This window comes from Rhinatrema bivittatum, chromosome 5 (assembly GCF_901001135.1).
Source record: "Rhinatrema bivittatum chromosome 5, aRhiBiv1.1, whole genome shotgun sequence".
In the NCBI taxonomy this organism is placed as follows: Eukaryota; Metazoa; Chordata; class Amphibia; order Gymnophiona; family Rhinatrematidae; genus Rhinatrema; species Rhinatrema bivittatum.
Genome location: NC_042619.1, coordinates 214882435 through 214905665, shown reverse-complemented (window position 1 = coordinate 214905665; position 23231 = coordinate 214882435). Strand labels below are relative to the sequence as shown.

General features: G+C 47.1%; 1 protein-coding gene and 1 non-coding gene across 2 annotated transcripts in view; both read left to right on the top strand.

The window, feature by feature from the left end:
• The window catches only part of USP9X (ubiquitin specific peptidase 9 X-linked), a 723495-nt gene extending 703380 nt beyond the window's left edge, over positions 1-20115 (top strand). The window contains 1 exon segment of the mRNA XM_029603145.1: positions 18171-20115. Within this exon segment, the coding sequence (XP_029459005.1) occupies positions 18171-18305 (135 nt within the window). The 3' untranslated portion in view covers positions 18306-20115.
• Positions 20116-21211: 1096 nt separating this feature from the next.
• LOC115093149 lies at positions 21212-21313 on the top strand. The gene has a single exon (XR_003857183.1). It is a non-coding gene; the product is annotated as a U6 spliceosomal RNA (small nuclear RNA).
• The last annotated feature ends 1918 nt before the right edge of the window (positions 21314-23231 follow it).

Here is a 23231-nt window from a genome sequence, read left to right as displayed (position 1 = left end):
GTCAACATAAAGAAGAGTTCCCTACAGCCATCCCAGTTGCTGGAATACCTAGGGGTCCAATTCGACACCCAGGAAGACAAGGTCAGCCTGACCTCCAAGAGAAAGTCAAAACTCCGGACTCATCTGCAGGTCTTGCTGAGCACCAGCTGGCCCACAGCTCGAGATTATCTCCAAGTCCTCGGCCTCATGGCATCCACCCTGGAGGTGGATGCCATGGAGTCCAAGATCACAGGACTACACCATGGAGTCCAAGATCACAGGACTACACCATACACCTGCCTCTACCAGCCAGAGTGCGGAAGCAACTACGCTGGTGGTTACAGCCCGGCCACTTGAGCCGGGGGTCAAGAATGTCCTCCCCAACCTGGATCCTGCTCACCACAGATGCCAGCCTGAACGGATGGGGAGCGCACTGCGAGGAGCTCACCGCCCAAGGACGGTGGACCAGAGAAGAGTCAAGATGGAATATCAACCGACTAGAGGCACAGGCAGTCAGGCTAGCGTGCCTGCGATTTGCCCACAGACTTCGCGACAGAGCAGTCAGAGTGATGTCAGACAACGCCACCACAGTGGCATACATCAATCGACAGGGCGGCACCAGAAGCCAACAGGTGTCCCTAGAAATAACTCCCCTGATGATTTGGGCAGAGGCCAATCTGCAGGACATCTCCGCCGTACACATCGCCGGGAAGGACAACACTGCAGCAGACTTCCTCAGCAGAGAAAGCCTAAACCCGGGAGAATGGCAGCTGTCACCCACAGCCTTTCAGATAATTGTGGATCACTGGGGGACGCCAGCCATGGACCTATTAGCAGACAGGTCCAATGCTCAAGTTCCCAGATATTTCAGCCGCAGGCAGGATCCTCGAGCTCAGGGGATCGATGCCCTGGTACAGCCGTGGCCTCAGGGGATCCTACTATATGCATTTCCTCCATGGCCCCTGTTGGGCGCCATTGTTCACAGGATTCAGCGACACAGAGGTCTAGTTCTTTTAGTGGCCCCGGACTGGCCAAGAAGACCCTGGTACGCAGACATGAGAAGACTACTGGCAGGGAATCCTCTACCTCTGCCTCCAGTCCGGGACCTGCTTCAGCGAGGCCCCATCCTCCACGAGGATCCAGCTCAATTCTCTCTTACGGTCTGGCCATTGAGAGGGCTAGACTGAAGAAAAGAGGATACTCAGAGCCGGTGATAGATACACTCCTCCGAGCACGCAAGTTCTCCACTTCACTAACATATATCAGGATCTGGAGAATCTTTGAAGCCTGGTGCGATTCTCACAGCACCAATTTGCATACCGCACAGATTCCTATCATTTTGGACTTCCTACAAGATGGACTTCAGAAGGGTCGCTCCATCAAGGTACAGGTAGCAGTGCTGTCTTGCTACGGTCCCAGACGTGACGGCAAATCCATTGCCCAGCACCCAGACGTTTCACGCTTCCTGAAAGGAGTTAAACACATTCGCCCGCCACTGAAGTGGCCAGTGCCCTTGTGGAACCTTAACCTAGTATTGGAATTTCTAGCGGGATCAGCCTTCAGGCCCCTTCGAGGCCTGTCTCTCCGTTTATTAACCTTGAAGATGGTGTTCTTGCTGGCCGTGTGTTCAGCACGCCGCATCTCAGAGCTACAAGCACTATCCTGTCGTGATCCATTTCTCAGAATCACTCCAGAGGCCATCCATCTTCAAACAGTTCCTTCCTTTTTACCCAAAGTGGTCTCCCACTTTCACCTCAACCAAACCATATCCTTGCCTACTACGGAAGGTTTGAAGAAATCGGAAGAAGGTCGAATACTACGTCATCTCGACATCGGCAGACTGCTGTCCAGATATCTGGAAAGACGGACCACCTGTTCGTCCTGCACAGCGGGAAGAAGCAAAGGGAAGCGGCCTCACGCCTACCATCGCCCGCTGGATTAAAGAAGTTATCAAGGCAGCCTACGTAGAGGCAGGAAAACCACCACCTCTACAGGTCAAGGCTCATTCTACCAGAGCACAATCAGCCTCTTGGGCAGAAGCTAAGCTGCTGTCACCTGCAGAGATATGCAAAGCGGCGACGTGGTCCTCCCTCCATACCTTCTCCAGATTCTACCGTCTGGACGTTCAGGCCAGGGAAGACACAGCATTTGCGAGGGCAATCCTAAACGGTCCTCGGGCAGCCTCCCGCCCAGTCCGGGAGTAGCTTTTGTACATCCCATTTGTTTTGAGTCCATCTGCTACACGCTAGGAAATGTTAAGATTACTTACCTGGTAATCTCCTTTTCCTTAGTGTATGCAGATGGACTCAGCATCCCGCCCGGCTGCCGGAATACATGGGGATTCGCTGACTCACGGTAAGCCATGCTTATAATAGGGCTTCCACCCTGCCGGGTGTCGACGCCTTCTGGTTGAGAACACTGGCGGTCTCCAGCTACCATCAATTGGTCAGGGTAATCCTGTTGATTAATCGATCGGTCAGTACACATATGGCTATCACAGCTTTTGCAAGGAAGATTACTGAATTGCTTCACTTCCTGTGGGGGTATATGTACCCGTGCTGACGTCAGATCCGTCTCCAACTGCTAGCACGAGCACACTATACCCATTTGTTTTGAGTCCATCTGCATACACTAAGGAAAAGGAGATTACCAGGTAAGTAATCTTAACATTATAAAGAACCAAATAAGTTAACTGGATACAGAAATATCACAAAATCACTTTTTTATAAAGTAAAAAATATATTTAAATTGAGAATATATGCAAAATTTAACTCTTGGCACAGAATCTTGAAAAATCTTCAGCAGGAAACCAGGGGCTCTGACTGTATAGCACTGTTTAAAAGCTGAGAAATCCATTGCAGCTTCGTTGTTTGAATGAGTTATTTGCAGCTTCCTTCATTTAGCTGTGTATATCTGTTGCTCATTGGGATTATAACTGCACAGAATTGAGTTTAAAGTGCTCTTAGACTTTTAATTTTGAATTTGATCAGTAGGTGAAAAAAAAAATGTTAATGTTTTTGTTTCACCTGCCAAAAAAAAAAAAAGGTCCTAAATTATTTTTATTTCTCACAGGACAAGCAGGATGGTTGTCCTCACAAATGGGTGACATCGAGGATGGAGCCCAACCACGGAAAACTTCTGTCAAAGTTTCAGGAACTTTGACTGGCCCCTACTGGGCATGCCCAGCACGGCACCAACCCTGCAGCCAGCAGGGGTCTCCCTTCAGTCGTCTTTTTTCCGTGTAGCAGTTGCCACGCGGTTAAGGAGCTCTTACCACATTCCTGACAGGAATCTCTTCAACTTTATTCTTGAAGAAAAAATTGCCCCTCAGGGGTCTCCCTTCTTCAATTTTTACTCCACGGTACTTCGGTAAGTGTTTTGCCGTCGTTTTTGTCGACTACCGTCGAATTTGGCCCTCGAGGCCTGTTGGCAGTTGACCGTCCCGCGGCTAAATTTTTGGCGTATGGCCATGGCGTCGGGGTTCCGTCAGTGCCCGGACTGCACACATACTATGTCCATCACAGACCCACATAGAGTCTGTGTTTTGTGTTTAGGGAGTGAGTATGATGTCCTGACTTGCACCAAATGTGCCTTAATGACACCAAAAGGTCGCAAAGCTAGAATGGAGAAGATGGGACTCCTTTTCCATGCTCATACTCCGACGCCATTGATTGCATCGACGTCATCGGAACCGGCACCGTCGAAGTCCCATCGTCATCGACAGCCTCCCGGTGACCGTCCACCATCGACGTCTTCACGGCCATCGACACCTGTCCCTTCCCCCGAAGATCGAGGGGATCGGAAAGACAAACATCGCCATCGACGTCATAAGTCTCGGACCGTCGAGGAATCGAAGTCATCGACCTCCGTGCTGTCCGAGCCTCCGTCGAAGAAGTCTCGACCAGAAGTGGCACCGTCCACTCCTGTCTCGCAGACACCGAGGCAACCCTCACCCCTCCGGGGTTTGGGAGCCGCGATTCCACCGGTGACGGTGGTCCCTCCGGCTCAGCCTCAGCCTCCCTCTCCTGTAGAGCCGGGTCTTGTTACCCCAGGTCTCCGGGTAGAACTGGACCGGCTGGTCCAGGAGGCCATCGATAAGGCGATGCTACAGTTCCAGACTCCTTCGGCACCGACCCCGGCACCGAGAGTGGAACCGGTCACCGACCCGATTCCAGCAGCGCTGGCACTGCTGCTTGCTCGGATGGAAGCGCTTATGAATGCCCTTCCACCGGCAACACCCGAGTCACCGACAGCCTTCTCATCAGGTGGAGAAACACCGTATCTAATTCCCCCTTCGGGGGTAGTTCCATCGGTGCCTTGTCGTCCCTCGCCACCGATACATTCCTCGGGGGCGATACGCACATCAGCTCCACCGAGATTTTCGATGACGGCACCGATGCCGGCACCGATTCCATTGAGGAAATTCTCGATGCCCCCGGTAATTCCTTCGAATCTCTCGGAACCTCAACCGGGGCCTTCAGGTATACAGCCCCCTCATGGTCCTACAGGTCAGCAGCCTGATCCTTATGACACCTGGGGTGATGATACCTCTACTGACACCGATGATTTGCCTTCACCACCCTCTCCTGCGGAGAGTAGAAAGCGTTCTCCCCCTGAGGACCTCTCTTTCATAAATTTTGTGAAGGACATGTCGGAGTTGGTCCCTTTTCAGCTTCAATCAGAACAAGATGACAGGCACCAGATGATGGAGTTGCTTCAATTCTTGGATGCCCCTAAAGTCATCACCTCTATTCCAATTCATCAGGTTTTTCTGGACCTTCTAAAAAAGAATTGGGAATCTCCTGGTTCTGTTGCTCCAGTGAACAAAAAAGCTGACTCTACTTATCTTGTACAGTCAGCACCTGGCTTTCAGAAACCACAATTAGATCATCACTCTGTTGTGGTAGAATCAGCTCAAAAGAAAGCTAAAAGATTAAAGCCACATTCTTCCATACCTCCTACTAAGGAAAATAAATTCCTAGATAGTATAGGTAGGAAAGTATACCAAGGAGCTATGCTAATTTCCAGAATAGCTTCTTATCAATTGTATATGACCCAATACAATAGGGTCATCCTGAAACAGATGCAGGAGTATTCAGATGCCTTACCAGAGCAGTTCCAGCCACAGCTTCAGTCCCTACTAAAATAAAGGGTTTGAAGCTGGGAAGCATGAAATAAGAACAGCTTATGACATCTTTGATGCTTCCACTAGACTTTCTGCTACGGCCATCTCTGCCAGACGCTGGGCTTGGCTTAAGTCGTCTGACCTTCACCCGGAAGTTCAGGACAGGCTCTCTGATTTGCCCTGCCTAGGGGATAATTTATTTGGTGAGCAAATTCAGCAAATTGTTGCAGAACTGAAGGATCATCATGAGACACTTAAACAGCTCTCATCTATCCCTTCTGACTTGCCTTCTAAACAACCATTTAAGAAGGACTCAAAAAAAGTCATTCTTCCATCCACGGAAGTATTATCCCCCGCTAGCCAAGTCTAGGCCTGCGAGGCCTTACCATAAAACTCAGCCTCGTCAGTCTCGAAAACAAAAACCCGCAACAGCTCCACAACCTGGCCCTGCATCGGGTTTTTGACTTTCAATTAGAGAGCAGATGCCAAATCCCTCTTCCAACTATACCAGTAGGAGGTTGGTTAAGCCACTTTCTAGAAAAATGGCAGCATATCACCACAGATCAATGGGTGATAGCGATAATTGCACAGGGTTACCACCTCAGCTTCCTGACTCTCCCTTCGGACTCCCCACCCCTGCAGGCGTGGAGATTCACCGATCACTCTATTATTCTAGAGCAGGAGGTTTCCCTTCTCCTCCAGTCAAACGCTATAGAACCCGTTCCTCCCTCACAACAAGGACTAGGGTTCTACTCCAGGTACTTTCTGATCCCAAAAAAGTCAGGAGGACTTCGACCGATCCTGGACTTACGAGCCCTCAACAAGTACCTTCACAAAGAGAAGTTCAAGATGGTAACCCTGGGCTCGCTTCTCCCTCTGCTGCAACGAGGGGACTGGCTATGCTCTCTAGACCTAAAAGATGCCTATACTCACATTGCGATAGCTCAGTCTCATCGCAAATACCTCCGTTTTTTAGTAGGCCGACATCACTACCAATACCGAGTGCTCCCTTTCGGCCTGGCATCCGCACCACGAGTTTTCACCAAATGCCTTGTGGTGGTTGCAGCTTTTCTCAGGAAGGAAGGTGTCCACGTCTACCCCTACCTGGACGATTGGTTAATCAGGGCCCCAACCCAGCAAATTGCTCGGTCCTCCCTGACCCTAACAATTCAAACTCTGCTTTCTCTAGGGTTTCTTGTCAATTACGAGAAATCCTACTTAGTCCCATCTCAGACCTTATCCTTCATTGGGGCAGACTTGGACACCTTACAGGCAAAAGCCTTCCTTCCTCATCCACGGGTTCAAACCCTTGTGTCCCTAGCTCGCCAGCTGCAGTCTCAACCTACAGCTACAGCTCGCCACTTCCTCATTCTACTGGGACACATGGCCTCCTCAGTTTGTGACTCCCATGGCCCGTCTGGCCATGAGAGTCACACAATGGACTCTGAGATTGCAATAGACCCAAGCTGTTCAGCCTCTGTCCTCCATTGTTCGCATCACCGATGCACTCCGTCTGTCTCTTGCCTGGTGGACAAATCAATTCAACCTCTTACAGGGCTTGCCTTTTCTTCCACCAGACCCTCAGGTAATCCTCACCACCGACGCTTCCGACATCGGTTGGGGAGCCCATGTAAACAATCTACAAACTCAAGGATTCTGGTCACTAGAGGAAGCCAAACACCAGATAAATTTCCTGGAGCTGCGAGCAATTCGCTATGCTCTCAGGACTTTTCAGGATTGCCTATCGAACCACGCAATCTTAATTCAGACGGACAACCAGGTGGCCATGTGGTACATAAACAAGCAGGGAGGCACAGGCTCCTTCCTTCTGTGTCAGGAAGCTGCGCAGATTTGGGCAGAAGCCCTCTCCCACTCCATGTACCTCAGGGCCACCTACCTGCCGGGAGTAGACAATGTATTGGCAGACCAGCTGAGCCGTGTCTTCCAACCACACGAGTGGTCACTCAATCCCTTGGTAGCGACCTCTCTGTTTCACAAATGGGGTTATCCCCACATAGACCTCTTTGCGTCCCCTCAGAACCACAAAGTAGACACTTACTGCTCTCTTATTCGGAGCCAGCACTCTCGGCCGAGGGATGCATTCTCCCTCACGTGGACAACCGGTCTGCTCTATGCATTCCCTCCACTTCCTCTTCTGTCGAAGACTCTCGTGAAGCTGCGTCAGGACAGGGGAACTATGATCCTGATAGCACCGCACTGGCCACGCCAAGTGTGGTTTCCCATACTCCAGGATCTCTCCATCCGCAGGCACATTCCTCTGGGAACGGACCTGCATCTGATCACTCAAAACGACGGATGCCTCCTCCATCCCAACCTCCAAGCCTTGTCCCTGACTGCATGGATGTTGAAAGGTTAGTCCTTCAGCCATTTAACCTTTCAGATTCAGTTTCTCGTGTCCTGATCGCTTCACGAAAGCTTTCCACAAGAAAATCTTATTCCTACAAATGGAAAAGGTATACATTATGGTGCACTTCTCAGTCCCTTGATCCCCTTTCCTGTCCAATCTCTAAATTCTTGGACTATCTCTGGCATCTATCAGAATCAGGTCTAAAGACCTCTTCCATTAGAATGCATGTCAGTGCGGTAGCCGCCTTCCATAAAGGTATCGGGGGTGTCCCTATTTCAGTACAACCCCTTGTTACACGTTTTCTTAAAGGATTGCTCCATTTGAAGCCACCTTTACGTCCTCCGGCCCCATCTTGGGACCTTAACCTGGTTCTTGGTCGCCTTATGAAACCACCTTTCGAACCTCTTTACTCCTGTGACTTAAAATATCTCACATGGAAAGTATTATTCCTTTTGGCTATCACTTCAGCTCACAGGGTTAGTGAATTACAGGCCCTAGTTACCTATCCGCCTTACACTAAACTCCTGCAGGACCGGGCGGTACTCCGCACTCACCCTAAATTTTTACCTAAGGTAGTTTCTGAGTTTCATATTAATCAATCCATCATACTACCTATCTTCTTTCCCAGGCCCCACTCAAACTCCGGGGAACAGACTCTGCATACCCTAGACTGTAAACGGGCTCTAGCTTTTTACCTAGACCGTACAGTTTCCCACAGGAAGAGCACTCAATTATTCGTCTCTTTCCATCCTAACAAGTTAGGGCAACCTGTGGGTAAGCAGGCTCTTTCCTCCTGGTTGGCGGACTGCATCTCATTTTGCTATCAGCAAGCTGGCATTCCTTTCCAAGACCGTGTCAAAGCACACTCTGTGAGGGCCATGGCGACTTCAGTAGCACACCTTCGATCGGTGCCGCTTCCTGACATCTGCAAGGCTGCAACCTGGAGTTCCCTCCATACATTTGCAGCCCACTATTGTTTGGACAAAGCTGGAAGACAGGATTCCATCTTCGGCCAATCTGTCTTGCGTAACCTTTTTCCAACATGATGTACCAACACCCTTCCACCTTCCCGGTAGGGTGCGGATGCCCTCTCCCAAATTCCACCCCAGTTGTTGTGCCTGTTGCACGCCGTTGGATACATTTGGTGCATGTTAGGACATCCTCAGCTCGGTACTCACCCATTTGTGAGGACAACCATCCTGCTTGTCCTGTGAGAAAGCAAATGTTGCTTACCTGATGTAACAGGTGTTCTCACAGGACAGCAGGATGTTAGTCCTCACGAAACCCGCCCGCCACCCCGCGGTGTTGGGTTCGTTTTTATTTTATTTTTCTGCACTGCCTGTAGCTTTGAAACAAGACTGAAGGGAGACCCCTGCTGGCTGCAGGGTTGGTGCCGTGCTGGGCATGCCCAGTAGGGGCCAGTCAAAGTTCCTGAAACTTTGACAGAAGTTTTCCGTGGTTGGGCTCCATCCGATGTCACCCATTTGTGAGGACTAACATCCTGCTGTCCTGTGAGAACACCTGTTACATCAGGTAAGCAACATTTGCTATATCCTTAATCTGCTAATTGAATCCCCTTTCCTGCCCAGCCTCATTCTCCCTTCATCTTGCTTTCCTTACTGATGTTCTCAGCAGATTAGTTGGTATGTGATTTAGACTGTTACCTTTTCCGGGTCCTTGGGAGTTCAGCCACAGTTTTATTACAGACTCAGATTAACCCATCCTGTTTGTGTTCACTTTTTCACAGCAGATAACTTTTTCAATGGCTTTCTGTTTTTCTAGTTGCAGTTGGTGAAATTAAATAGGAAGCTACCTACTTCTGAACTGTTCAGGAGTTACATGATGTTTGGGGGAGGGGGAGGTTTAATGCTATCTTTATTTGGTTTGATAGATCTGTATAGAAAAATAATAGTGCATTTGGCTTTAATTCAATTTAATAAAGTAAGGTTTAATTTATGAAATTGCTAAATTTCAACAAAACTGCCTTTGTGGTAACTTCTATAGAAGTAACTCGTGCAGGTTCTGTTTCTGACATTTTCTTTTTTTCTTTTTTTTTTAATTTTTATTGGAGGTCAAACATTGTTTATATAATGCTCAAACTTTTCAACAGATAAATAGTTGACATTCTTTATACAATATGAAATTTTATCTCCCACCCTCCCTCACCCTAGAACAAAGCCAACAGTTTCAGATAGTAAATAGCGTACAGAGAAAAAGTAAAATGTAAATAAAGTGCCTGTTAAGCTAGGGCACCACTATTGGTCCCTCTAACTATCATCTCAGAAAAAGAAACGTAGCATTACCTCAAGGTGTCCGGTGTTAGATAACATGAAAAAATTAAAATAATTAAATAAAATGTCTGTAAGACATGGTCTATGCTGAAAAACGCCTTTTCGCTCAAATGTATATTGTGAGTACCCACCAGGAAAGATTTTACAAATGTAATGCTAATGAAATCAAGTCTCCTGCCTCACTCACAACTGAATGTTAGCTAGGCTAAGTTAGTGGTGCTTGGTCCCTTTCTTCAAAAATTGTTTCCAGATTTTCTGAAAGAGGAGAAATTGATGGCGCCTATAAGCATCAATAGAGGCCATCCTATGGTAAAAATGCAGCCTATATAAAACTGGTTGCAATGAGGGGACTTCCGTACGCTTCCAATAGAGTGCCAATTCACTTCTTGCAGCTATGAATACTTGTTGGCAAAAGCGTTGTTGATACTTGTCCAGACGTGAGTGAGGTACATTCAGAAATACTAGATCCGCATTGGATAAATCCCAAACTCCCAAAATGGTTTCAACCCATTATAATATTTGGGACCAGAATGTGGCAACCCTGGGACAATCCCACCAAATATGCCTAAATGTGCCTCTCCCATTACAGTTCCTCTAGCATTTATTATCAATTCTGTGATTCATGCGATGCAATCTGGAAGGGGTGAGGTACCATCTCAATAATATTTTATAACAATTTTCCTGTAGAGAAGAGGAAAGCGAGCATTTACTTGTGGAGAGAAATACTTGGTCCCATGTTTCAGGGATCAGGGTAGTGCCCAAATCGGTCTTCCAGGCTCGAGAGTACACTTCACTAGTCCCAATATCATGGAGTAAATTTTAGACACCAGCCCCTTTTTCTTGTCAACTTCTGTACACAAATGTTCAAATAAAGTCTTTCCCATGGCTAATGAGGTGGAAACTGCTTGGGATAGTAAACAAATGTCGCAGTTGTGCATAGCTAAGAAATCTGGCAGATTCAGTTGATGTCATTTTTTAAGTTTAGCAGCCATGTTCCCTTAAAACATGCTCAAAATTACTAATGCCCTTGGCCCTCCATTCCTGGAATGTTTTATTTTGAAATCCCGCTGGGAAAACAGAATTATGAAAAAGATGGGACATATAGACATATTCCCTCTTTCCCACTAATTTTACCTTCTATTTCTCCGAGACCCGAATTGTTTGAAGGGCACTAGGTAGATCGCCATGCGGTGGCCATGTACAACGTGGTTGCCAAGGTAAAGCACATAGGGGTGCACCTCCCACGGCTTACTCAAGTACGAGACAGAGCAATATCGCTAGCAGGCCCAGCATTGTGGAACTCGATGCCACAGGAATTGAGATTACTCTGAGCACAAACATTTTAAAACAGATCTTAAAACCTAGCTGTTTACACAGGCATTTGCCTCAGAGATTAAAGATTGATAGATAGGTTTTTATTTTACTGGTGTTATATTTTGAAATAGTAGTTCTATTAAGATTTTTAGACGTTTTATTTCATAGTTTACGGATGTAAGGGATATGTTATTATTTATTGTGATTATTATTATGCAGAATTGTATTTTCCTGTACGTACCCGGATCAGTCCAGGCAGTGGGTTGAGCCTCCTTTCCAGCAGGTGGAGACAGACTAAAACTTGAAGGATGCCCTATATCAGGACAGAGCCTATCCTCTAACCCTTCAGTATTCGTCTGTCTCCAGCAGGTGTAGCATCTCCCCTTCGGTTCTCTGCTGTAGGCTAGTCAGCCTTTTCTTCTGTCTTTTGCTAGGCTCAAGCAAATATTTCTTTTGGTTCTCGCTTGTTTAAAAAAAAAAAAAACAGAGAAGGGAAGTTGCCTCTTTTTTTTAGTGCTTTTTCCTTTTTTCTGTGTGGGAGACGGTTCCGTCTCCCAGCTCTTGCCCGGCTCAGGGGGGCTTTGCCCCTTTTGCAGGAAGGGATTCCCTGCATAGCCTGAGTCCGTGGACGTTTCCAGGTGTGGGGACCGAGTCTCTCTGGGTCTCGTTCCCCCCTCTGGCTGCCGAGAGGGTTTTGAACCCGCTGCTGCACTCAGTAAAAAAAAAAAACCAAAAAAAGTTTTAAACTTTAAATAAGTTGCAGGTACTCACCTACCTCTAACTTATTTGCAGCAGTTGACCAGCATTTTTTCTTTTTTCTGGTCAGAGCAGGCCTTGAACCGGCAGCCAGACTAGCAGGAGGCAGCAGGTTTCCCTCCTGCTCTCTCCTGTGCAGGCTGTCAATCAAACCTTTTTTTCTGCTTTTTTTCTTCAGCCGCGGCTCTGCTATGTCCCGGCAGGCAGTCTGCCTTTCTTGTGGGCTGCCCTCTTCGCGTTTTTCACGGCAGGGTCTCTGCACTGCTTGCCTGCCGGGTGGGGAAGGTCCCCCCTCGGCAGGACAAGCAAATTTAGCCCGGGGCTCCACTCCTCCCAGCATGGCCAGGCCTTTCCCGGGTCGGCAGAGCCTGGGAACGGCGGCCATATTGGATTTTTCATCGGGGCCAATTTCAGTGCTCCCTGGGGCTGGGGGGCCAGATTTTTTTTATTTAACCCCCGATTTGGCCCCCGCGGGTCTCCAGGAGGGGGGTCCTGAGCCTTCCTCGCCCCCCCCCCCCCTGGCAAATCCAGGGTCCCTTTTTCAGCGGATTTCGTCCTCATGCACAAATCTTATTTAGCTAGCTTGCATGAGCAGGACTAAAGTCCCGTCCCCCCCCCCCGCCAAAAATCCCTGGCTCAGCGCCGTTGACCGCTGGACCGGCTGCGGAGCCCCAGGGACCAGTTCGGGTGCGGGTGGTCCCGGGAGTGATCCCTAAGGATATGAACCCGGTCCTGGGGGGGCTCCGGGCTCCGGCCTCAGCCTTTCCCTTCCACCCCATGCTCAAGCTCCTTATCCTGCGGGAATGGGAGGCCCCCGAGGGTGAGCTCCGGATGGGGCGTGCGATGGATAAGCTCTATCCCCTTCCGGAGGAGGGTTTGGAGCTGCTGCGATATCCCTCGGTGGATTCTTATGTCTCTGCGGTGGCCAAACACACCACGATTCCAGTGGAAGGTTCCACAGCTCTGAAGGATCCACAGGATCATAAGTTGGAGGCTCACTTGAAGCGCATCTTCGACGTTCTGGCCCTCGGGGTCCGGGCATGTTGCTGTAGCAGCCTCATGATGCGGGCAAGCCTTTAGTGGGTGCAACAGTTACTCTGCGCCCGGGATCTTCCGCCAGCAGAGGCAGAGCAAGCCGAACGTCCGGAGGCCGTAACCGCCTACGTATTGGACGCCCTCTACGATCTGGTCCATGTGCAGGCGAAGGCGATGGTTTTGGCGGTGGCTGCCCGGAGGCTCCTTTGGCTACGCCATTGGTCGGCTGATCAGTCGTCGAAGACTCGGCTGGGCACGCTGCCCTACAAAGGTAAGATGCTCTTTGGCGAGGATCTCGAGAAGCTTATGGACTCCTTGGCTGACAACAAGGTCCATAAGCTTCCAGAGGACCGCCCTAAGTCTTCCCGGTCCTTCGCACCCTCCCGCTCTCGCTTCAGGGGCCAGCGTCGTTTCGCTTCTCGGGGGCGTGGCGGTTCCGCGAGGGGTTCTTCTCGTGCTCTGTCCTGGTCGCAGTCCTTTCGTTGCAGGCGGCCCTTTCATGAGGGCCAGCCCGTGCGTGCCACCTCTAAACCTGCCACGCAATGAAGTTCAGCTGACCCATTCCTCGGTTCCTTACCTCAGCGGATGCCTCTCCCTCTTCTTCGAGGAATGGGTCAAGATCACATCGGATCAGTGGGTCCTCGACATTATCAAAGACGGGTATGCTTTGGAGCTCGTCAGGGACCTGCCGAATCTTTCTTTTCTCACCTTGCGGACGGGCCAAGAGGGATGCGGTGGTCCAGACTTTCTTCAAACTCCTGGATCTGGGGGCAGTGGTCCCAGTTCCGGAAAGGGAGATTGGCGCCGGCCAGTATTCTATTTACTTCACCGTGCCCAAAAAGGACGGGTCCTTCCGCCCCATTCTGGACCTCAGGAGGGTCAATCGGGCCCTCAAGATCCCCCACTTCTGCATGGAAACCCTGCGTGCGGTCATTGCGGCGGTCCGCCCCGGAGAGTTCCTTGCTTGTCTCGATCTCGCAGAAGCGTACTTCCACATTCCCATCCACCGCGACTACCAGAAGTATCTCCGATTTCACATCCTCAACCAGGACTTCCAGTTTCGAGCTCTCCCCTTCGGCTTCGCGAACGCTCCTCGCACCTTTACGAAGGTCATGGTAGTGGTAGCGGCGGCTCTGCGCCGGGAGGGGATTCTCGTCCACCCCTATCTGGACGATTGGCTCATCAGGGCCAAGTCGGAGACTTCTTGCCAACGGGCGGTGGATCGCGTCTTGGAGCTCCTTGCCTCCCTCGGATGGATAGTGAACTTTTCCAAGAGCAAGCTTCAGCCCTCCCAGGAGTTGGAATTCCTGGGAGCCCACTTCGACACCCGAGTAGGCAAGGTTTTCTTACCACGGGCGCGCGCCCTCAAGCTGATCGATCAGGTCCGGAATCTGATTGCGCTACCCTCTCCGACAGCCTGGGATTATCTTCAAGTCCTGGGATCCATGGCTTCCACCATCGACCTTGTCCCCTGGGCTTTTGCTCATATGCGTCCATTGCAGAAAGCTTTGCTACCCCGTTGGCAGCCAGTGTCGGAGCAGTTTCACGTAGTCCTTCCGTTCTTGGATTCTACTGCCGGCGAATTACAGTGGTGGCTGTCTCTTCCTCATCTTCTGCAAGGGATGCCTCTTCAAGCTCCACAGTGGACAATCATGACCACGGACGCCAGCCTCTTGGGCTGGGGTGCGGTCTGCCTTTCTCAATCTACCCAGGGAACGTGGTCGCAGACTCAGTCACGCTGGCACATCAATCGACTGGAAACCTTGGCGGTCCGCCTGGCTCTTCAGGAGTTCCTTCCCCTGATCCGCGGCAAGGCGGTAAGAGTCCTGTGCGACAACTCCACCACATTGGCCTACATCAATCGCCAAGGGGGCACTCGCAGTCCCTGGTAGCCTTGAAAGCCAGCCGTCTCCTCTCTTGGGCGGAGCGTTACCTACAGTGCCTTGTGGCCTCTCACATAGCAGGCAAAGAAAATGTTCAAGCCGACTTCCTCAGCCGGCAATCGCTCGATCCGGGAGAGTGGGAGCTCTCAGACGCGGCCATGGCTCTGATAGTGGACAGGTGGGGTCCTCCTCACCTCGACCTCATGGCGACTCTGCGCAATGCCAAGGCCAATCGGTTCTTCAGCCGCTGGAGGGAGCACGGCGCAAAGGGCATGGATGCTCTGACTCTACCTTGGCCAGCAGACGTCCTTCTGGACGTGTTTCCCCCGTGGCCACTGGTGGGGAAAGTTCTCAGGAGAATCGAGCTCCACCGGGGTCCGGTGATTCTCGTCGCTCCCGAGTGGCCGCGAAGACCGTGGTTCGCGGATCTCATCAATCTAGTGGTGGATGGGCCCCTGCGCCTCAGTCATCTTCCTCGTCTCCTCTGGCAGGGGCCTGTATTTTTCGACCAGGCCGGTCGCTTCTGTCTAGCGGCCTGGCTTTTGAACGGCGTCGCCTGAGGCGCAAGGGTTATAAGGAGGAGGTCATCTCCACCCTGCTGCGAGCCCGCAAGCAGTTGACCTCTCTGGCCTATGTGCGCATCTGGAAAGTTTTTGAGTCCGGGTGTGCGGAGTCTGGTGTTCCGGCACGCTCCGCCTCGATTCCTCTGGTCCTTTCTTTTCTTCAGAAGGGTCTCTCTAAGGGCCTCTCCTTCAGTTCTCTACGCATTCAAGTCTCTGCACTCTGCTCTCTCCTGGGTCGGGTGGACAGTCATTCCTTAGCTGCTCACCTGGACATGATTCGTTTCCTGAGGGGTGTTAGGCACCTTCGTCCCCCCTCTCGTGCCATGTGTCTGTCGTGGAGTCTCAACCTAGTCCTTCGTGCTCTCTGTACGGCTCCTTTTGAGCCTCTTCGCCACACTACGCTCAAGGATCTAACACTCAAAACTGTCTTTCTGGTCTCTTTCTCCTCTGCTTGCCGGATTTCCGAGCTCCAGGCGCTGTCCTGTCGGGAGCCCTTCTTGCGTTTTTCTGATTCCGGGGTTTCTCTCAGGACGGTTCCTTCCTTCTTGCCTAAGGTTGTCTCCGCTTTTCATGTCAACCAGTCGGTAGAACTGCCCGCGTTCTCTCTGGAGGAGATTGCGGGTACGGCTGGTGGCAACCTTCGTCGGCTAGATGTCAAACGAGTCTTGCTTCGCTGTCTCCAGGTCACCAATGACTTTCGCGTATCAGACCATCTTTTTGTCCTTTGGAGTGGTCCCAACCGGGGTAAACAGGCTTCTAAGACCACGATTGTGCGGTGGTTGAAAGAAGCCATTTCCTCAGCATATCTTTGTCAAGGTCGTCCGCTTCCTGAGGGTCTGAAGGCCCATTCTCTGCATTCTCAGGCTACTTCGTGGGCGGAGAGTCAATCTGTCTCCCCGCAGGAGATTTGCAGGGCCGCCACTTGGACGTCTCTGCACACTTTTGCTCGGCACTACCGTCTGGATGTGCACGCTCCGGTTTTCGGTTCCTTTGGGTGGCAAGTGCTTCGAGCGGGACTGTCTCAGTCCCACCCAGTTTAGGGAAGCTTTGGTACATCCCACTGTCTGGACCATCCGGGTACATACAGGAAAGGAAAATTAGTTCTTACCTGTTAATTTTCGTTCCTGTAGTACCACGGATCAGTCCAGACGCCCTTCCCTGTCTGTCTTTCTGTCCTTTCAAAGCTTGTTTTCTTGCAGGTTTGCAGATTTTCATATTTCACTTTGTGCAAGATTACTGAGCAATTACACCGGAAGCCTTGGTCGTTTTTATACCAAGTTTATGCAAGAGCGTATGGTTATACCATGTTTCTACTTTTTTCTATAGTTGCTCCTTTGAGCTTTAAGGTTACTTGCTTGACCCTATTCTTGGGTTTGTTGTTTTTCTGCTTTGACATACATTATACTGAAGGATTAGAGGATAGGCTCTGTCCTGATATAGGGCATCCTTCAAGTTTTAGTCTGTCTCCACCTGCTGGAAAGGAGGCTCAACCCACTGTCTGGACTGATCCGTGGTACTACAGGAACGAATATTAACAGGTAAGAACTAATTTTCCTTTAAGTGAGATGTTTGGCACTTGATCAAATTTTTATTTTTTTATACTGTTTTATATTTTGTGCCTCTTGTGAACCGTTGTGATGGAATTGCTCGAAATGATGGTATAGAAAAGTCACTAAATAAAATAAATAAATAAACCCTGTTCCAAAAGAACCCATGGTTTTACAAAATTTTGTCTATGGAAATTTAGACGTGCCCGCAATTGCGTTGCTGCGAAATCCCAGGAGAGGCAGGGAACCCCCAGTCCTCCTTGTTCCTTGGGCTGGTACATTAAAATACGGGATACTCGAGGAGGACGCTTCTTCCATATAAAACCGAAAATCCTCCTTTGCCAAGACTGTAGAATGGCGGTCAAGATAAACACTGTTAAAGTAATAAACAGGTATAAGAATCTGGGTAGGATGTTCATTTTTATAATTGCAATTCTGCCTAACCAAGAGAAATGTTCTCTGTCCCATCTATGGAGATCGGCCTCAGTTTTCTTCAAAAGAGGTTGGTAGTTTAGCTCATAAAGGTCTCGGGTATTAGGCCCAATCTGAATCCCTAGATACTTTATTGATTTTTTAGCCCACCAAAATGGGAAAGTGGTTCATAAAAGTGTGACCTCAGCTTCTGGGATAGACACATACAGGATCTCAGATTTGTCAAAATTTACTTTAAACCCTGAGGTTGCCCCGTTAACCTTAACCTGCGCTCTGGGATCACAATAAAGGGATCTGATCCAAGATATAAAAAAAAAAGGGCTGAATCACAGCTTCTCTAGAGTGGAAAATAGAAAGGGCCAGTGGACCATGTCAAACGCTTTTTGAGGAGAGCAACAAAAAGGGGATCTGTTTTTTCCGAACCCACCAAAGGATATCTATGATTTTCCTAACATTATCCGCCGCCATTCTTTGGGGGATGAAACCAACTTGGTCTGAGTGAAGTAAACCAGGTAGTATCCCTTCTGACATTTTCTAAGTAAGCTTTATACATCATGTAGTCTGCTTCTGTTCCCCTCATCTCCTACTACAACTTGATGCTTTGTATGGAAATTTTTGTAGCTTTAAATTTGGAATTTGTGGCAATTTTATAATCTTTCAATTATTTTGGTTTACTGACTTTAATTATTAAAGTCAATCAGGTAAATGCAGTGGAGTCAAACTCTTGGAAGAGGCTCCAGTAAACACAGGCTATGATTTAAGCTATCTACTGCCTTCTCTACAGTAAGAAGAATTTAAGATGGATTGATTCAAAATGGAAATATGAACTAAAACCTTCAAATGAAAGCTATGTATTTACAAAGTTTTTTGCTTGCAGAATAACCATGTGCATGGACAGCCATATACAGGCCCTGCAGCACATCATATGAACAACCCTCAGCGAACAGGCCAACGAGCACAAGAAAATTTTGAAGGCAATGAAGAAGTTCCCCCAACTCAGACGAAAGATTAGTGAAACGCACATAATCAGTTAACTTGCCCCATCAAGACTGTGAACCCAGGCCTTACAAGTTCAACCTTTTTCTGTGTCTGGCTAATAGTTAAACCTAGAAAACTATTCCTAATCAACTTGGGAGTGGAGAGTCTATTCACTGTCTTATCTGCAGAAAATTTGCTGTCAATATATAACCCGCCTGCAGTGGAAAGTGTATAGTGTTTTGTAATAAATGGCCTGATGCTAATGTGTAAATGGCAAAGGTGTATATAGTATATTAATGTTTGACTGTTAATTCTTTAAGCAAGACTTTTTTTGGGCTTAATGAGACTCAGATTTAAAGAAAAAATAATTTTTGATGTATCTGCTATGCTCTACAAGGAGGATTGCCTGCCTGGCGGCCATCGGATCTGCTCCTTTCCAACAGAAAGCCGAGCCATGTCAACCACAGAAATAGTTTCATGTTAATTCTTTGCCACTGGAGTCAATTTTACTATGAGCAACTTAATAGCTGGTAACCTTTTAATTATTTGGTTGATGTGGACAAGTGGTGATGTAACATTGTTTCTAGATCTCTTTTCATTGCCTTTTTCATTCTGGTATTAGTTTATTCATTTTGAAGCTCTAGTTATGCTGTAACATATAGCATGGCTTCACACTGGGTTAGTGTAGCCAGTGAGGGAAAAAAATGACCCTAAAGATTAGCCGTTGACCCTCCAATGACAACTGCACTGTTCGGATCTGCTTTGTGTCGTTACACTTAGTAACGCGAAGCAGAGAAACATGGCAAACAAGTGGCTTTCAGTTGCACATGTATTCCTCACGTCTGATATTTGGCAAGTCTTTCTTTGGGTGGGATAAAGAACATTTAGTTTTCAGTAATAGGAATTTACAAGATTTGAAAACAAATATGCAAAAATTTGCTATGCCAGGATGCCTGGAGCATAATAGACTGTATTTGGTGTGCTTGTTTTGTTTCTTTGGTAGAGCTTATTAGGTAAACTTGTAACACTTTCCTTCTACTGCAGCCCAGTGAAGAGGAAGTCGCCAAAATTACACAATACTTGTGAGCAGCATTGTTCCTGGAAAGACTCGCTGGTATTCATTCGTTCACAGTTCTACTTGTAAGCAAGAATTGTCTTAGCTCTTAATCTACAATACAAGAAATCATATTACTAGAAGCAGGGTTCCATTATAAAGGAAACTACTGGTTAGTGAAATGCAATTCCGAAGTATCTTGATTCCAGAATAAACATTTCTTTTAAGGAGTTCAAGAAAAGCATCAGTAAATACTGTATTTAAGACAGTTGGTAACTTGAATGTGTGTAATTTTTTTTGAAACCTGTCTAAAAACCAAATACCCTTGCAAAACAGATATGGCCCATCCTTATAATATTTAAATATTTTGCTGTTTTATTTTATAGAAATTATTTTGCTGAATTCACAAATAGAATTTGATTTAAGAAGAATGTTTTGTCCTGCTTTTTATTTTAGTGGATCACATAAAACGGAATCTGGGTTAGGCATGGTGGAGAAGTCAGTGAGATTGTGTGCACAGAAGAAATCCATCCCTTGATAATATAAAATCAGCAGTGGCACTGTAAAGGTTTTTAATGTGATGTCTGTTCTTATATGTGCACGTTGGGAATGCACAACAAGGGTGTACAGTAGTGAAACAGATTAATTTCAGACTTGTTTTAATAATTTGTTAAAACGCTGCTACAATAGAATACAGTGTAAGAAAAATAATCTTTGTTCCATATGAGAGCAATGAGGTTTTTTATTCAGTTTGTCATCAAATACTATGCAATATATCATGTAAAACTGATCTGTGTTACTGCTCTGTGATTGTGAAAAAAAAATCTACTTATGCCTGAACTGTTCAAGCTTGAAGGTCACATGCTTTCTGTTACCAGCATGAAGATATCATCAGCTCAGTTCATAAATTAGTTTTGGGGAAAATAATTTTACTCAGTTTTAAGCACATTTTCTAAATTGCAGAAGTTGTTCCTGGAATTCAATGAGTTGCTGGCCATCCTAGGATGGTACCTGAGGCTCAAGGCTTTAGGGATGTGGGAGAGATAATAGGAAAAATTTGTGAGTAGCCCAACATGGCAGTGTGCAGCACTCATGTTTGAATAGACTAGAATATTAAAAAAGTGATTTGTTGAAAGAAGTGAAGCTACTCCAATAATTTGCACTTTAATTATCATGCTGGAATATCAAAATTTGAAGCATCTGAGTAACTTTAATGCCTGAGTTAAATGTGAAAAGTTGGTTTGCGGAAAATTTCTCTTCACTTCTGTTTACAGCTAATTATGGGACTGTAATGACTTTGAAACGTCTTTTATTTTTTTAATGTTCTTCCTTATCTTGTCACGATTTGTGTTGTTGGTTGAGTAGGTAGAAGACCCCAACCATAAGGTAAATGTACAGTCATTTAGTATTCAATTTTGTATCTCAACACGTGTAACTTGAAGTACATAATCCAGTGCTGGTGCACTTGACTTTCTATCACAACACACCTGTTCAAAAATATAATATTTTTCACTATTGCAACCACATCAATACAATCATGTTGGGACTATTTAAAAAAAAAGTTTTTCTTAAATATGGGTAGGGCTTTCAAAGAGTAGCAAGGTGCTACAAGTCTGACACTCATTTTACACCTCTTTTTTTTTTTTAATACAGCTAAAAGCTGTCATCAGTCCAGAGTCCTTTTTTGACAGATTTGTTTTGCATTTAAAATTAAAATAATATGGACAAGGTGAAGGCTTCATGAGCATTGTGAAATTGTAAAGTCTTCCCTGACACAGGATGATTTCTGAAAACGGCCCATGTTGGGATTAATGTAAAGATGATGTTTGGGTCTTCAAGAAAATATTTTTTAAGATACGTCATTTTTTTTTTGGTTTTGTAATTCAAGAAACAGTGATTTTAAATGCAAAAATTGGACAGCACCGAGAAGATTAGCATGGCCCCTGCGCAAGGATGACACGCAAATTCACGAAGCATTCCCTACTTTTGAGATGAGGTACTTAAGGCGGTGGTACGGGGGTAATTATATCATATGCAAGTTATGTTAACTGTCAGAGGAAGCAGAAATAAAAAGCTAGCCAGATTAAAACATTGAACGGGCACATAATTTGAAAGGCTCCGTTAAAACTCTTAAAGAGCTGACCTTGGTAAGGGATAAATTGAAGGGTTGCAAGATACCAGTGACGGTGCTTAATACTTCTAAGAGTACCATTATAAGCTTTCTGTGGCAAGGAAAGCCTCCAAGGTTGAAGTATACAGAGATCGTAAAACATAGGAACGGGGGGGGGGGGGGGGGGGGGTCTTCCTGATGAAATTCAGTGCTACTTCTGGCCATGTCTGTTGGCATGTTTATGAGAGTGACTGGGAGCTGACTCACCACAGCTGTAGTCAAAGCTGGAACAGCAGGCGGCGAGGGGGTCTGGTCTGGCATCCTTTCTCTATATGCTATGAGGGATCATACAATAATAGCACATATTTTGAGGGTTTGGAGGGCGGTTCAGCAACATATGCCTTTACCAGAGGGATCAAGGTCTTACATGACTTCAGTAGTAAAGAATCCACAGATATCACAGTGTATTTTTCTCTCCTGACATGTAAAGGTGGGTTTAAGACACTTTGGTCAATTGGTGGAGGATGGACATTTAAAAGCTTTTACAGATTTAATGGAGGACTTTCAGATTCCTTCCTCCACAAGATATTTGTACATGCAGCTTTGTAAGGATGTTATAAAGGGAATGCCTGTCGACTCTAGACTTGTGGAAGCAGTTCTGTGCTGTAAAACAAGGATGAAACTTTTGATATCAGAACTATATATATCACTTTGAGCTGAGCTGGGGGAGCAGGGGACATTTCTGGGCTTGATGCAATCCTGGCCTGGAATGAAGATTTGGGTGAGGAGTGGGATGGTAAAAAATTGGAAGACTGTTTGGAGATAATCAAGTAGTATAACAATCTGTAGTAAGGGGCAAGAACTCTTGTATAAATTGCTGCACCAGGTGTATCATACCCCAGTGTTTTTTGCTAAATGTAGCAAAGTTGAGAGAGTGTTGGAGAGGTTGTAGACAGGACAGAACATATATACATATGTGGTGGGAGTGTCCTTATGTATAGACCTTTTGGGCAGCAGTCACGGACTGTCTTGGAGACATTTTTTTTTATTGACAATTTTTATTAGTAATAAATCATCGATAAACATAGTCAACGGATAGTAACTGAAACATGTAGAGTTACAAACTTCAGATAACGTTTTTGAATTTTCTCTAGTGAATAAATACAGGCTGTAGGTACTATATATATCCAAAGCTGGCCACCCCCATGACAGCATTACCCAAATACCCATCCCCCCTCCCTCCTCGCCCACCCACCCCATCTACCCACTTTATGGATACCCTAGCTCTCCAAGTCACCGCAAAAGCAGAGGAACATCTTCCCTATCCTATACATGTCATTCCTGAAGATAAACCTTTATGAGAGACCAGATCCTGTGAAATTTAGGGAGTGTATCTCTTCTGACCGCTGACAGCTTTTCCATCAAGTATATATGATGTAATTTGGTAAGTAATTGCAAGCGATTCGGTATTATGGTGGACTTCCACTGGGCTGCCACCAGTAAACACACTGCAGTAATCACATACATGAAAAATATCTGTTGCTCCTCTGTATACTCCTCATATGGGATCTCTAATAAGCAGATCTCTGCCAATAGTGGGACCTGGACTCCAAAGACCCTCTCCATCAGTCCCTGGCATTCCCGCCAAAAGTCCTGTATACGCGAACAACTCCACCACATGTGGATAAAGGGGCCTACCTGGGAACATTGCCGCCAGCACATTGGAGAATAACTCTGTGGCCACCTAGCTATTTTGGCCGGGGAATAATGTCAGCGGTACAAAATATATCTCTTCT